The 17,400-nt window shown below is 27.7% G+C and overlaps 1 protein-coding gene across 1 annotated transcript; it reads left to right on the top strand.

Annotated features, from left to right (window-relative positions):
* The first annotated feature begins 6,617 nt into the window (after nt 1-6,617).
* LOC110602041 lies at nt 6,618-9,339 on the top strand. The gene is made up of 3 exons (XM_021739467.1): nt 6,618-7,453; nt 8,803-8,896; nt 9,142-9,339. Exons 1-3 carry the CDS (start codon nt 6,618-6,620, stop codon nt 9,337-9,339), a joined length of 1,128 nt encoding a protein of 375 aa, XP_021595159.1.
* The last annotated feature ends 8,061 nt before the right edge of the window (nt 9,340-17,400 follow it).

Here is a 17,400-nt window from a genome sequence, read left to right as displayed (position 1 = left end):
ACTTGTCTAAACTCGTTTACTAAACGAGTTAAGTTTGAATTTATTAATACTCGGCTCGAGTTCGAAATGAATAAAATTCGAGTTTGGCTCGAATTCGAAAAATTTTTAACAAATCGAGTTTGAACTTTTTAAAACTCGACTCGACTCTATTCATTTACATTCCTACTAATTAGTAGATTTTTTAAAACGTTAGAAACATTTTAGTGTATTTTTTTTCAAAATTAAAGGATTAATTAATAATTTTTTTTATAATATAGGGATTAAATAGTAATTTTTTCATATAAAAATTTTGAAACCTCCCGCAAGAAAAAAAATGTAATGAAGATATTTAAGGGGATTTAATGAGGATTAAGTAAAACTTAAGGCAGTCATCAATTCAAACCTTAAATGCAAATGGTTTATTACCGTTTTCTATTCTATCAATTTCTCATTTATCTTTTCATGTCATTAATTTATTTATTAATATCTATTAGATCATATACTGATAAATTAGTTTTTCAAATTATTTCGCTTTGTCAACCTATTTCTCAAAAACATGGTGCGCGAGAAATAGGTAATCCAAATATTTTCTATATTTATAATAATCCATCAAATCTCAGTTAAAAAGACAAAAATGTCTTTATCCCTTGTTTTAATATTCATTGATAAAAAAAATTATTTATTATTATTATTTTATTTAGTACTTCGAACCCATCAATCTTTTATAATAGGAAAGAGAAAAATTATACTCCGAAAGTTATCATAATCTGTTTTCAAAATAATATTATTCACAATTTATAAAAAAATAGAATTTCAAAACGGTGAATCCAAAGTTTTTTTATTTGATTCGATCAGACGATAAGAATATCGACCTTTTAAGTATAAAGAATTAAATCAACAATACTCCTGAGTTTGCTCAAGTCTAGAATGAACAGATCAATCTCCTTAAAGATTGAAAAGGATGGATAGACCGACCTCCTCAAAAATCCATACTATAACAATACTTTGAACATCGATGTGGCCGATTTTAGTAATTGGAAGGAGCTTATTTTTATGTAAGTCAGATGAGTCCGGCACGACCTGATGAAGTCAAGGTAAAAATGCCGAACTCCTATGAGTTTGTCACCTCCTTAGTTCAGTACAAGGATCATAAGCGCGTATGTAGAGGGTTCGAACCGACCAATTTCTCATTTATCGTCCTATAGCCCATTATTAATGTATTGTCTGACACACCTGCAAAAAACCATCTCTGCTCCATTAGAAGGAGACGTGGCATCAAGGGTATCAACTTTATTCAAAGGTATTTATGCACCGAATTAACCCTAAAAACAAGGAAAAAAGGGATTTCTCCTTCTTTGAAAATGGACCTATCGCTCTCCCTCGCGGTCACACAGGGAGAATCCAGAACCACCATTCTCTTCTATTCTCTTCTTTGTTTTACTTCCCTTAACTCCATAAAGTTCTCAGATCTGATTTGATCGGAGGGTCTCCACCGGAAACTTCCCCGGTGATCCCCTGACCGTCTTCTTCATCTTACAGGTCCATTCCTTAAAGTCAAGCATAGAGGGATCTAATGGACCGATCATAGAACAATGATCAACCCAACGAATCAGACCTCTGCCTAGGTGTCCTCATCTGGACGCCTCGTTGGATCTCACAATTACCAAGTGGCGCTGTCTGTGGGAACGAAGGAGACTATACTATCGCTGGAGTTTTCAAATAAAACCCATTGAGATCCATATGACAAACCGAGAAAAGCTAATAGCCAAACAACAAGGAAAACCGAAAGAAAGAGAGAGAGAAAAGACTCGAGAATTGCTAACGGTATCTAAAAATGACACGATGAAAGTAAAAAAAAGGTAAACGTCAATGTGAGAAGGGAATGCGACACAAGGGCAATCCGCTCGGCATGGAAGAGAGGTGGCGTGCACAAGTCACCCCAACTGTACGACCACTTTCTTTAGCTCAAAACATTCTTGCTATCATGAACTATTCACAAAATTTATAGTTTTAGATGAAAGCCTTGTATACATGAACCCAAATGTGGTAGTGTACTGAAGTTGCTTAAAAAGCCCTCATCTGTGATTAATATGAATTCACTAAGAAAGAGGTTATCTGTTTAAAGCATGTTGGTATAAGAATTAAAAGGTATAGAATGATTTATGCATGAGAAACTTTATCTATTAGATTCTTTGGAATTATATGAGATAATATAGTTGGGCAAAATTAATATTTTGCATTCAGTTAAAATATGAAACTAAATATTTGCTATTCAAATTAACAATGAGCATTCTTATTATATATATTCTGTACAATCTTTTATTTTGCAGATAAATTTTAAAAGCAAAAAAAAGGCTAATACACCTAGAAGCCCCAGTCACAAAACCGGTTGGAAAGATGAAGCCCTCAATGAGGTAGATGATTGGTCTTGGAAATAAGACTGTCGACACCACAAAACCAATTGAGGAGATGAAAACCCCAATGAAGTGGGTGACCAGTCTCGAAATAAGACCGTCAACACCACAAAACCGGTTGGGAAGATGAAGCCCTCAATGATGTAGGTGACCGGTCTTGGAAATAAGACTACCGGCACTACAAAACCGATTGAGGAGATGAAGACCCCAATGAGGTGGGTGACCGATCTCGAAATAAGACCACCGACACCATAAAACCGGTTGGAAAGACGAAGCCCTCAATGAGGTAGGTGACTGGTCTTGGAAATAAGAACGCTGGCACCACAAATCCTGTTGAGGAGATAAAGACCCCAATGAGGTGGGTGATTGGTCTTGGAAATAAGAACGCTGGCACCACAAAACCGGTTGAGGAGATAAAGAACCCAATGAGGTGGGTGATCAGTCTCGAAACAAGACCACCGATACCACAAAACCGGTTGGGAAGACGAAGTCCTCAATGAGGTAGGTGATCGATCTCGAAAATAAGACCTCTGGCACCACAAAACCGATTGAGGAGATGAAGACCCCAATGAGGTGGGTGATCAGTCTTGAAAATAAGACCGCTGGCACCACAAAACCTATTGAGGGGATAAGGGCCAATAACGAAGGTCCACACCAACAAAGCTATGAGCCAAAAGAAAATGAATCAAGAGACACGATGCCGACTTCAAGAGAGGACATTGGCATACACAAGACTCAAAAAAAAAAAAGTTAAGACTTGGTTCCGATCTCACAAAAGAGCTTGGTTCACAGGAAAACAAGGCTAAAGCCTAGCTCCAACATAAAAAAAAAAAAAAAAATAGCTTGGCTCGTAGGAAAAACAAGGCTAAAGCCTGGTTCCAACCTCACAAAGAAGCTCGGCTCATAGAAAAATAAGTCCAACACTTGGCACCAACCTCAAAAGGGAGTTCGGCCCAAATCAAAATAAAACTAAGGCCTGATACTGACCGGTCTCGGAAATAGACCCTCGATACCAAAAAACTAAGTTGAGGAAATAAAGAAGCCCAACAAGGCAAGTAATGGTCTCAAAAATAGGCCCCTAGTACCAGAAAGCCAAGTTAAGGAAAAAGAAGTCCGGAAGAAAACCAGCGAGCCAAAGAGCTCGAACGATCAAGAGTAAAAGTGCTCAAAAGTGTTTAAGGGCAGATAGCCCAGAATAGCAAAAAGGCTCAAAAAACGCTTGAAGGCAAATAGCCCAAAAAGTGCTTAAGGGCAAATAGTCCATAGAACATAAAGAGTCAAAGAGCTCGGATAAATAATCATGGCTAAAGAGCCCATCAAAGAGCCAAAATGCTCGAGAGACGCTTGAGGGCAAATGGCCCGGAAAGTACTTAAGGGCAGAGAGCCCATAAAATGACAAAGTAAAAGTGCTCGGATAACGAGTCAAGGCTAAAGAGCCCGAAAGGACAAAAAGCTAAATAGCTTGGATGAAGACTCAGGCTGAAAGCCCACAAGAAAATATAGAGCAAAAGTGCTTGGACTATGGTTTAGAGCTAGAAGAGCCCGAAACGCGACAAAAGCAAGAAGAGCTTGAATAGAAAAATCAAGGATAGGAGCACGAAATATGCAAAAAAGCATAAATGCTTACAAGCGGACTAAGGGCAAAAAATTCCGAAAGCATTCTCAGGGCTGAGTACCTAGAAGATGCAAAAGAGTGAGATGCTCAAAGAAATGAGTCAGGATTAAGAGTCTAAAAGAGCAAAAGGGTTCAAATAAAGAACGCAAAGAGCAAGAAACTCGGAATGAAGAATCAGGGCTTTGACCTCAAAATGCTTAAGGGCAGATAGCCCAAAGGAGCAAAAAGCGAATAAGGGTGAAAATAACATAGAAAGCGCTTGAGGGCAAAAATGTTCGGAAGTTACAAAGAGCCAAAAAGCTTAAAAGAAAGAATTAGTGCAAAAAAGCTCGAAGTCGGGCGAAAAAGCAAGACTAAAGAGCTAAAATGCTTATAAAAATAGTCAGGGTTAAAGAGTGTGGAATGATATAGAAAATCAAAGAGCTCGGACGAACTTTCAGAGCTAGAGAACCCAACAAAGAGCTAAATCATTTGTGAAACCAATTAGCTGAAATACTTATTAAAAGACTTAGGGCTTAAAGCCCGGAAGACGCCTCAGAGTAAAATGCTCAGAAGAAGGCCCAAAAGGGCAGACCATTAAGGTTAGGTAGGAAAGATAAGGCTAGAAGGGTAGAGCACCCAAGTCGGACCTTCCAAAAGAAAAAACTATCAAGGTCAGACTTTTCATGAAAAAGACCACCAAGATCAGATCTCCCGAAGGTGTGATTATCAAGATATAAAATTTGCTCTCTCAGTTAGGTCTATGTTAAGTTGACCAATTACATTGATCGCACTACACTTTAAAATTTATAAGCGTCAACCAAACAAACAAATGGCGTCGAATTAGCAGGATGGGTTCCTTCTCTGCTGATCATAAATAATTGTTAAAGAAGCAAAAGGACAACTGATAATGTATAAAAAATAGGAGCCCCAAGATTATGACACGTATACAAGTGAATCGAAAGTCTTTACATCTGGTCGGACCAGGCAGTAAGAAACCTGACATATTTAGTATAAAAAATCAGACCAGCAACACTCTTGAGTTTACTCAAACTCGGAATGGGCAGACCGACCTCCTTAAAAACCGAAGGGGACAGACAGACCGACCTCCTCAAAAGCCCTTACTACAATAAGATTTTGAACACCGATGTGGCCAACCTCAATAATCAGAAGGAGCTCATTTCTATATAGGTCGGATGAGTCCGACACGGTCTAATGAAGTCAGGGTAAAGATGCAGATCTCTTATGAGCTGGTCACCTCCTTGGTTCAACACAGGGATCATAAGCGCGCATGTAGAGAGTATGAATCAGCCAGCTTCACATTTATTGTCTTATAGCCCATTATTAATATACTGACTAATACAACTGCACAAAAGCATCCCTGCTCTATTAGAAGGGGACATGGCACCAGAGGTATCAACTTTATTCAAAAGTATTTATACACCGGATTAATCCTAAAGAAAAAAAGAAAAAAGGGATCTCTCCTCTAAAAATGGACCTATCTCTCTCTTATGCGGTCACACGGGGGAATCTAGAATCACCATTCTCTTCTCTTCTCTTCTCTTCTCTGTTTTACTTCCCTTTAACTCCATAAAATTCTCAGATATAACTTAAGCATCGGATGATCTCTACCGGGAACTTTCCCGGTGGTCCCCTGACCGTCTTCTTCATCTTACAGATTTTATTCTTTAAAGCCAAATATGAAGAGATCTAACGGACCGATTATAGAATGATAATCAACCCAACAAATCAAATCTCTGCCTAAGTGTTCTCATCTGAACGCCTCGCCAGATCTCACCATTATCAATTATTATATTATCAAACTTTTAATTTATTTTCCATATTTAGATATATAAATAAATAAAAACATACTATATTTATATTATTAAAATTATATTTAAAATTTATATTTCTAACCGCTAATTTATTTTTTAGTAAGTATAAATCTATATTAACATTGATTAATTTAAAAAAGAAAATCACTTGGAAAACCCGCCATGCTCTTACCCGAGTCTCTATGGACAGTGATGGAAAGTGCGATTCTCGCCTGACCTACCTTATTGGCAGTTTTATTTAATATTTAAATTAGTTATAAAACTCTTTGATAAATATATGCAAATAGAATAAACATTGCAATTATAATTTCTTTTATTTCTTTATTATAAGAAGAATTGAAAATCAAACTTGACTCCTTAATAAGTTGGAAAGCCACCTGCAGACTGACTTGGATAAACTTTTTTTCGCCTTAATTTTATTTAATATTGATTGTTATTTAATTATCATAATTATTGTCGTCATTTAAAATAAAAATAATGGAAATAACAAGTATAATTACTTATACAATTAATTAATACACCTAATGGTTTTTTGTCATTCAGTATTTTCTTTAATAATTTCATTTATATTTAACACTAATACATATTATAACATATGAAATTAACTAATAAAAAATAATTATTTTTGTTAAAATATTTTTGCCATACAATTATCATAATTACTATTATAATTTAAAATAAATGACTATAATTAATTTTATTTTATTTTAACAATTTTCAACTTTTTGTAACCAATTATTATATTAATGTTGTTTATCATTTGAGAACAGATGGAACGAGAGTTTAATTGCACAGATGTTCAACGAAAGAGATAGAAGTTGTATTTTGAACATCCCTCTTAGTCTTTCATCGTGTTCTGATACATGGTGCTGGAAATTCGAGTCCAAAGGTCACTATTCGGTTAAGAGTGCATATAGGTTCCTGGTTGATGGCTTTCAACATAGGGAAGGGAGCGAGATATGGAAAAGGTTCTGGAAAGCTAAAGTTCCCCCAAAAGTGCTCAATTTCTGCTGGCGGGCTCTAGTTAATGTTGTCCCTTGCCTCTCGTCACTTCAGTCCAAGAGAGTCCCAGTTGATCCTTCATGCCCGTTGTGTCATGTAGCCCCTGAGAATGTCTTGCATATTCTGATTCAGTGCCCTTTTGCCCGCAGCTGCTGGTTAAGCTCGCCGTTGGGTTGGCCTGCGCCTTCTGCATCTTCTTTAAATGAGTGGTTTTCTTTAGCCTTCTCTTCTGCTTCTGTGGAAAATGCCTCCCTTATGCTAATGATCTTATGGGCTTTGTGGCAAAACAGGAACAATGTTGTATGGAAGGGCCAGGGTCAGACTGCGAGTGGTGTGTTCTTCATGGCTCTGAATTTTTTGCAGCAATGGAAAGCAGCCCGGGTCGTGTCCTCAGTAAGCACCATTGTCGACCCGGCTCGCCCGATCTGGTCTCCTCCGCCACATGGTTGGATCAAGGCGAACATTGACGCCTCTTTAAGCTTGCAACGAGGTTCGGTAGGTTTCGGTTGTGTAATCCGGAAGGATGATGGGAGTTTTGTGGCTGCTAGAGCAGGCTCTTTTTATAGCCAGATGGATGCAAAGTGTGCTGAAGCTATAGCATTCCGGGAAGCATTGAGCTGGATTAAAGAGTGTGGATGGGATCGAGTTCTTTTCGAATTGGATGCTCAGGTACTTGTGATGTCAGTTAATTGTGTTTTGTTAGATGATTTATCGTCTTTTGGCATTTTGGTTCAAGATTGTAAACTGCTTCTATCTAGTTATGAGGAAGCAAAGTGTGTTTTTGTTCATAGATCTGCGAATGATGTCGCTCATGTTCTAGCAACATCGGCTCATTCTGAGTCAGGTCAAGGAGTTTGGATTGATATCCCTCCTCCTCATATTGTTTCTTTATTCTCTTTGAATTAATGAAGTTTTCTTGTTATTTCAAAAAAAAAATTAATAAAAATTGTAACTTTTGTCATGGTCTTGACTCTTGATTATCAACTATTATTGTCATTTAAAATAAAAATATATATATATATTAGCTTAATATTGTAATTTAACTAATTATCCTCTTTAAAATAAATTTCTCCAACTTTAATTTAAACTTAATTTTAGCTTAAATTACAAAATGACACTTGTAAATAGCCCTTCTAAAAAACATGTGCCCAAAAAATGAATAAACCTTTCTTAATCAGTTTTAAGTTTTTTTTTTATAAAAAAAATTAAAAATTAAAAAAATAAAACATATAATTTCTTATATTTAATTAGATATATTTACCATCAAATTAAATTTATATTTTAAATATTTTTATCGTAAAAAAATTATTTCCCAATATTACTTTATACAGTAAAGATAACAATTTCTCCCAATTCTGCACGGCCCATTTCGAAACCAGTAAACTTTTTGGGAGCTTGATAGGACAGAGAGATACTATTATTAAAATTATATTTAAAATTTATATTTTTAACAATTAATTTATTTTTAATAATATAAATTTATATTCACATTGACAATTTTAAAAAGAAAAAAAAATCAAGAAAATTACCTGAAAAACCCGCCTTGCCCCAGCCCGAGTCTCTATGACTCTGACCTACCTTCTTGGCATTTTTATCAAATATTTAAATTAGTTGTAAATTCATTAATAAATATGTGCAAATAAAATAAACATTGCTATATATTTTTTTTCACTCGCTATAAACGATAGTGTCGAATATATTTTTAAATTTACTTTTATTTTTTTGAGTTTTACAAATCAATATTATATTCGTAAGAATTTTTATTTTATTAAATTTGCTGATAGTGTTAGTAACTCTTTTTGACTATGGAAGAAATTACTTAGTGTTATGACGCTAGTACTTTAGAATTGCTCCGCTATATTTAGAGATCATATTCTTATTAATTGATATTGGCTATAAATTTTATAAGATTTTTTTGTCGTGCATTTATATAATACTTTAAATTGTATTTGATTTGTTTTCCTTTTGATATTTTTAGATATAGTATGTATAATGGTGTACTTTACTTGTTGTTATTGTTACTATTTTTATTGTTCTTCCCGTTTATTATAGTGTTGATTGACGATGCAGTGGTAAGAGTGGCTTTTGAATAGTAACTGTGGCAATAGGTTCATATGGTGCCTCATTTTCTCAGGAGCTACTAAATTTCAGTGGTGTATATTTTATGATTGATTTGTGATGATCTGAGATTCAGAGAAATAGAGTTTTACAGAGGTTCTTGGAATAAAATGAAAAACCTAGTGCTTAGGAGAGAATCATTCCTCTTTTATCTCTTTTTTTCTATGCTAGTGACGTGCAACGGCCCGGTTATCATTAGACCACCTGTTTCTGCCATATTGATATGATTGTACGGGAATATCCAGTACCTGTCTCATGCGTAACGGCCCCTGATTCTCTTCGTGCGTGTGTGGATGGGTCTACAAGGCTGAAGGTGGGGCCTTCTTCCCGATTCGGGGCTGAGCCGGGAGATAGGAATAAGGCTGAGTCCAATGAGGGTCATCCAGAGGTGCCATGAGGGCTGGGCCGACTTGGTTGAGAAATCCACATGGACCCTGTATTAAGATTCGAACGGGCTGGACCTGTTTGTATTGGGATCGTGTGGGCCTCCGAGCGATGGGCCGAGCGATGGGCCGTGATTGAGGGCTTGGCCCCTGCCCGAGGTGGAGAAATCTAGCGGTCATCAATTTGCATTGGACCGAATGAGTTGAGTTGGACTAGATTAAGAGTCATGAATTGATCTGTGATTGATTTGATTTGTTTTATTTGATTTGGTTGTCTGATTTCGTGGATTGCAATATAATCTTTATTCCCTCTGCACTCTAATCTCTTTAGGCTTTGAAAAATGTAATACACCTTTTATATTAATAAAAAAATATTTTTTTTTATTTATTATAAAAAATAATAAAGAATCCAATTGAGTTCTCTTCAATAAATTCAATTACAAATTATTGCATAAAATTTTGCATTTATGTTTCTACTACCTGACAAATCTAAAGGCAACAGTTAAAAATGATGGTCATTTTGTGCTCGGGGACAAACCCAAAATTTTAAAAAAAAAATCAAATATAAATAGTTATAAAATGAAATTAATTTATTTAAGATATAATTAATAATCATTATAAAATAATACTATTATAAAAATGAGTTTAAAGTAAAGACGAAATTGAGACGTTTAAATTGAGGCTGAAAGTTTACTAATACTAATGAGAAATCTGCATATTTAAAAAATTTAAATAAAATTTTTTAATTTTAAAAATAAAAAATAACTATAATACTTAAAAAGAGTATAAAAATTTTAAGAGTCAATTGAAAATTAAATTTAAAAGGATTATAAGTAAATATAATAAAAAAATTTAAAAGATTTCAATGCTTTTGAAAATTTAAAAAGCGTCAAATATATTAATAAAAATAGTGAAAAATATAAAGATGTATGTATAATTTTTATAAAATTGAAGGAGTTAAAATTATATTTTTAATAAAATATTTAAAAAGTATATGGACATAAATGAAATTTTACAAAATTGGGAGGAACAAGGTTCGGTCCTGTATGTGCTTTAGATTTATGAATTTTTCACATTTTTTACAAGAAAAATCATTTCATTAAATTCACATTTTTATTAAAAAAAATAGAAGAAACAAATAAATGAAATATATTAAAGTTATATGAGTAATCATATTCAAAGTTATGCCTTAGCTTAGTGTAATTGTTTGCAATTCGCCGCATTCATTCTCAATTGCTCTACCTGTGGACCATTCCAAAAGAAATTGATTGCTTAATGCAGGGGCGGAGGAAAGGTATAGTAAGGGGCACGTACCGTACCAGCGATCGAAAAATACTTTGAAGGAGGATGAAGGTGCCGCAGCGGCGCAGCCGGTGCCCTATCAAATGGAAGCTCCTGACTCTGCCACTGGCTTAATGTCTTCCAAATAAATTTTCACGTTGTCCACATGAGATAGCGAAATGTGAGCTCAATGATTTAACTATTAGAATAATAAAATACAATGATAAAATCTTTATGGTGTTAAACATTGTATTTAAAAGAATTTTAATTTTTAGAATTAAAATAATAAAAATTTAATTTTAATTTATAATTTAACAAAAAATATAAAATATAAGAAATAAAAAAAATAGAAATATTCTTTTTTAAAGTGTATGTTATTTATAATGAAAAAATTAATTTATAATCTAATCAAATCTACATAAAATCATAATAATTAAATTTAATATTAGGTTTAAATATTAAATCTTTAAAAATAAAAAAAATTATAAATAGTTATAAAATTTTATAAAATAAAATAATTATATTTGAGATCTAAAATATTTAAAAGATTAAAAATAATATTTATTAATAAAGAAAAAAATTCTGAAATATACACTCTCATTTACAACATTAATGCCCAAAAAACAAACGTAGAATTAGTAATTAATTGAAAGTAAGCTTGATAGCGCGAGGATGAGGTTGAACTTGATAAGAGAAAAATGAAAAATAAATATTAAAAAAATATAAGAAAGCTTTCCGAGAGAAGTCAAGTGAAATAAAATATATTCCACGTTATTGAGATATATTATTTCTAAAATGATTTTCTCCATACAATTGCGTCTCCAAATTAGAAATAGTGGGAAATTTTATTGAGATGAGAGAGACCTTTGGTTAATTAAAATTAAAATTAAAGTTAAAAATTTTTATGATTGCAATTAAAATTGATGTTGAATAATGAAATTTCTTTTAAAATTCTCTTAAACGATAAAAAAAATTTCAGACACTGCTACACTCAATTTTTTATAAAGATTCGCTCTCTCATAAAGAGATTAAAAATTAATATAAAATTATGTTAACAGGCATCAAGCTAGCAGATTTTTATTACGTCTGTAATTACTGGACTATCGTCCAATTAGTCGATGAATTTCTTATCAAATAGTTAATCACATAATTACCAAATTTTTTATATTTAAATATATCTTGTTACAATATAAAAGCTAATAATCACGTAAATACATATATGCAATATTAGGTATAAAAGAAAATTGTATTTTTTTTTAAAAAAATTTAATTCATTTACATTTATGAAAAATTATTTGTTTAAAATCAATTTAAAGATTACGAAATCTAATTGAATTTTCTTACCTTAAGCAAATTAATAATAAATTTAAATTGATTTAATTTATTCACCATTCTTATTATTTTTAAACTAAATATAAATATTTATTCTCATAAATAACAATATTTTTTATCACATTGAAAAATCATTATTAAAATTTTTATAATATTTAAAATATGAATTCTATAAAAACTTTTTACCATTAAAAATTATATAAATTAATATTTTTAATTAACAAAATAATATAATAAATTTCTTAATATTAACCATAAAGGTATTAAATATTAATAATCAATGTTAAATTAATTTAATTTTTAAAGAGTAATTATTAATTAAAAAATAAAATTTAAAATTTAAAAAAAAATTCAAGAACTAATTAAGTAATTTTGATTTAAATACTCTAAGTGAAATCATTTATTGTAAAAGTTTAATAATTTTAATAAATATTTTAAATTTAAAATTAATTTTAAAAATTTAAGAGAATTAAATTATTATACTATTAATTTTATCAAATACAAAATTTTAAAAAATATATTTTTTTTGAATTTTTTAAAATTAACCATTTCAAATAAAAGTTTAAGATTCAGAAATAATGAGTTAAAATTATCCAAAATATTACCATTAATTTTAAATATTTATTTAATGATATGTCAATTAAATTATAGTTTAATCTGGATTGAATTTTAAATTCTTAATTATCTTACTTTACTGTTTTAATGACTGAATCAAATTCAAAAACCATAAGCCCGATGCTGAAGCTGCCTGATTGGACTAGCAATAGACTATATTAGTCACGTTCCTTCTGCACAGCAGCACGTGCTTCGTTTTCTTCGATATTTTCGATACAACCTAAATATACAGCAGCACGTGCCCGTCAGTAGGGCAGACCACTGCTCTCGAAAACGTCGTCGTTTACCAAACTACTGCGATTCTATTCTTCGGTTTTGAAATATCTTTCACGATTTTTACGTGTATGTTGAGAATCGAATTGGCCGTTGGATTACCAGCTTTTTCAGCGTGGCAGATATCGATTGGAAGTACCATTGAATTGTCAAATGGGGCAATCATCACGATATTTTCCATGATTTTGGGGTGGTATTCTTTTCTTCTTCTTACATAACGGTTTGATGCCTGTTATAAATCACACTCTCTCCTTGGCGCGTGATTACAATAGCAACTTATTTAAAAAAATTAGTAATTAGAAGACAACTTTGACTGAGCATTTATTACTATTTTTTCAGTAAAAAAAAAACTTAGTCAAAATCTTGCAAATGGGGAAAATCAACAAAATCAGTCGATTCCTGAAAAAAGAAAAGGTTAAAAAGGGGCACAATAAAAATTATGAAATTATGTTTTTGGTTAGATTATTTTAATTTTGGTAATTTAGATTAAATTTGTTAAGTTAATCGTAATTTTTTAAAAAAGATATTAATGATACAGTTTATTATTATATGACAAATTCCACGCGGCATGTAATTAATAAAAGTTTAATAAATAATAAGATTAATTTATTTAACTAAATTCAAGTATAGTAAGTGAAACTAAACCTAATATATTTCACCTAATCAATAAAAGAAAAAATATTATTTATTAAAAAATTTGTGTGCGTATTTGTTTTTACTGGTATTTATATGAAAAATTTAAATTTTTTTTACTCTTTTATAATTTAATTTAAAATTTTAAAAATTAATAAAATTATCCAAAATTATAAACATTATTATAATTATATTTAAATTTAAAATTTAAATCGAAACACGTATATTTAAATTATTCACATACGATATAAATAATACTATTAATTTTATTATATTCACATACGATATAAATAATACTATTAATATAAAAAAATTTAAAATTTTTAGCTATTTTATAATTTAATCTAAAATTTTAAAAATTAATATAATTTATTTTAAAATCTCTAATTTTATTCTCTTTTACTACTCCATTTTTAAAATCCTATTATATACTTTATTTCTATGTATTTTGTATAAAAGTTATAATAAGACTCTTGTTTTTTCACTTTTTAGTTCCATTCACTTAATTTTTTTAATTTTAATCATGTCTATCCTTAATATAATATTTTTATTTTTGTCTCAAGTGCTAAACTATTAAACTATAAAAAAATATTAATAATATAATTGTAAATCATAAAATTATAATTTTTATTTTATTATATTAACATTATTTTTTATAATAAATATAGTAAAATTTATTATGATGGACATCTAATAAAATATTTAAAATATAAAAAATTAATAAATGTGGAATGTATTATAATATTTATTAGAATAATGGCAAATAAAAAAATTAAAATTATTATTTTTATATTAAGTCAAATGAAATAAAAATAAATAAATTTAAAAATTTTGAATCAAATTATATCAATTTTTTAAATTTTAAATTAAATTATAAAATAGCTAAAAATTTTAAAAATTTTTATAATAATATTTATTTATATAATATATAAATATAATAAAATAATTTATATTATCTTTCATGAGATACATTCTTTTTAATTCAAATTTTAAATTTTAATATAATTATAATAAAATTAATAATTTTAAATAATTTTATTAATTTTTTAAGTTTTAAATTAAATAGTAAAAATTTTTAAATTTTTTATGCAAATAGATTTTTTTAAATATATTTGGGTGAATTTTTTAATAATTCCTCTGTAACCATTAACGTGAAGACATAAAATAGATTTTTTTAAATATATTTGGGTGAATTTTTTAATAATTCCTGTGTTATCATTAACGAGAAGACATAAAATAAAAATAAAATATTTTGATATATAAGATGCATCCCATGACCTTAGTCAAAATAGAACAACCGTGTATATATATTATATAGAAATATATCAGATGTGTTGTTATTTTTATGAATTTTTAATATATATAATTTATTATTTAAAGAAAAATTATTATATAATTCTTGTAATATGATAAAATTCAGTTAATTTTTTTATTTTAAAAATTATATTAAAATATTTTTAATATTTAAAAAATTTATTAATTAATTTATCTATTAATTTTAACAGTTAAATATTATAAAAAAATATAAAATATTTCTAATTTAGAAAATTAATTAATAGATTTTTTAAAAATATAAAAAATTAATTAATAATTTTTTTAATAATAAAATTATTAAAATTAAATAATAAAATATTTAATGATCGAAATTAATGAAATAATTAATTAATAGACTTTTTAAAATGATATAAATATTTTAAAATATTTTTTAAAATAGATGAACTAATTAATAAATTTTACTGTATTATAAGGATTAATAATAAAATTTTTTATTTAAAATTTAATAATTTAATAAATTTAAATTCAGATCGAACAAATACATATATATAGTATGTTATTCCATCTGAATCGTATTTTTACAAATTTAATTTCATGATAATATTTTTTTTAAGGCATGAAACTGTATTTTTACTTGTTATCGTTTGTCATGCTTATTTTTGCATCCGATCAATAGATAAGTTTTATAATAAGCTCAATTTTACAATTGTTTTCATAATATTGAAAGACATTTTAAATATTATTAATAGTAAAATAATATCATTAATTTTTTAATAATTCTAAGTATATTTTGTTTGAGTACTAAACCTAATTTAATTTAATTTAATTTATTAAAATTAAATATGTGATATATTTTTTAAAGTGTTTGGGAGGTTTTTTTAAGCAAAATAATATATATTTGTATTAATAAGGAAAATTAATATACAAGTAAAAATATATAGTTGACTTCAAAAAAAAAAAGTAAAAATATATAGTATGGATTAAAGTTACTTCTTTTCAATTCTTTCTAATTTCTTTCTGCTCATGACTTAGATATGAGATTTGTTTGATTTTCATAGTCTATATATGATTTGTGTGAAGCTTCTAAGGAATTCATACAGACAACTCAGGAGAAATTATTTTTTTATTTTTAAAATATAACATAATTAATAGATTTGTCTTTCTATTTTTAGAATCAAAAATTTGCGTTCTTAAGATTTAATTCTATCAAAATCTAAATTCACTTTATAAAAAATTTATATTAAATCAATAATTTATCTCTGAAAAAAGAAAAAGAAATATATATAATCTCAAAAATATCTTTATTATAATAAAATATAAAAAAAGATTACTTAATCTTTATGTATGATAAAAATCGTTAGTAAATTTATAGATTTTAAAAAGTATATTAAAATATTTTTAACAGTTTAAAAAATATTAAAAAATATTAAGTAGTTTTTGTGTTAATTTTATGGTTAATTATTTTATTATTTAGTCCCTATAATTTTAAAAAATTTATTAGTTAATTATTTAAATTATTAAAAAATTTACTAATTAATATTTAAGTATCAGGTATTTTAATTTTTTTATAATATTTAATGAAATTAACGAAATGACTAACTAATAAATTTTAAATTTTTTATAATATTTAATAATTAAAATTAATGAAATAACTAACTAATAAATTTTTTAAAATATTATAAATGTACGATTCAGCAATATCATAAAATTAAATTCTATTAAATTTTTAATTTTTAATTTTTAATTTTTACTAATTTAAATTTTATATATTTTAATTTTTATTATATTTATCGAATTTAAATTTTAAATTTATTAAAATTTTTATTTATTTATAAAAATTGAATTTGTGATTTTTTTTCTTAAATTTTAATATAATTAAACTTGAATAATTTGAATTCGAAAATTAGAAGGATAAATCTATTAATTATATTATATTTTAAAAATAAAAAAATATATTTTTTTAATTTTTATTATATTTTTTGAATTTTAATTTTAAATTTATTAAAATTTTTATTTATTTATGAAAATTTAATTTGAGATATGCCGTTTGTTGTTTTGATTTGTAAATGAAATTTTGTTAATTCAATTTTTTGAGAGAGATTTATAAATTTATAGAAATTAAATTTTAGAGACTAAAATATTGGATCCTAAAAAGTTGGTTTGGTTATTTTTGATAAAAAACTTGATTTTAATGAAATTAAATTTTAGAGATTAAAATATTAAATTTTAAAAATAAAAAAATAAATCTATTAATTATACTATATTTTAAAAATTTCATATTTTTCTCTCAATCCTATTTTTCGGAAACTGAAGGGAGAATGAGAGAAATTTTTTTAAACTTACAAATATATCCCACCATTCATTATGTTCATTTTAAATATTTAATATTAAAATTAAAATTTTATTATTTAAGTCTCCATTTATTTTATAAAAAATATCTTTATATTTTTTAATATTTGAAGTGCTCATAAAAATTAATTAATAAAAAATATTTTTTAATAAAAAAATTAAGTGATTTTAAGAAAATAATTTTTTATTTGTGATTTTTATATATAAATTTATTAATATTACTAAATTGAAATGAAATAATAAAACATAAGTGAAAAATATTTTTTATAAAAATATTTTTTAAATATAAATTTTTTAAAAATTAAATAGAGTCTAAA

Source organism: Manihot esculenta, chromosome 15 (genome assembly GCF_001659605.2).
Source record: "Manihot esculenta cultivar AM560-2 chromosome 15, M.esculenta_v8, whole genome shotgun sequence".
Taxonomy (NCBI): domain Eukaryota; kingdom Viridiplantae; phylum Streptophyta; class Magnoliopsida; order Malpighiales; family Euphorbiaceae; genus Manihot; species Manihot esculenta.
This window is presented reverse-complemented; position numbering and strand designations above follow the sequence as displayed.

Excerpts from the sequence above, each read along its gene's own strand:
- LOC110602041 (XM_021739467.1), top strand. The coding sequence starts at position 6,618 with ATGTTCAACGAAAGAGATAGAAGTTGTATTTTGAACATCCCTCTTAGT. Across the intron at positions 7,454-8,802 it reads GCATTGAGCTGGATTAAAGA|ATATAGTATGTATAATGGTG; the intron begins GTGTGGATGGGA and ends TGATATTTTTAG. Across the intron at positions 8,897-9,141 it reads TGTTGATTGACGATGCAGTG|ACCACCTGTTTCTGCCATAT; the intron begins GTAAGAGTGGCT and ends GGTTATCATTAG.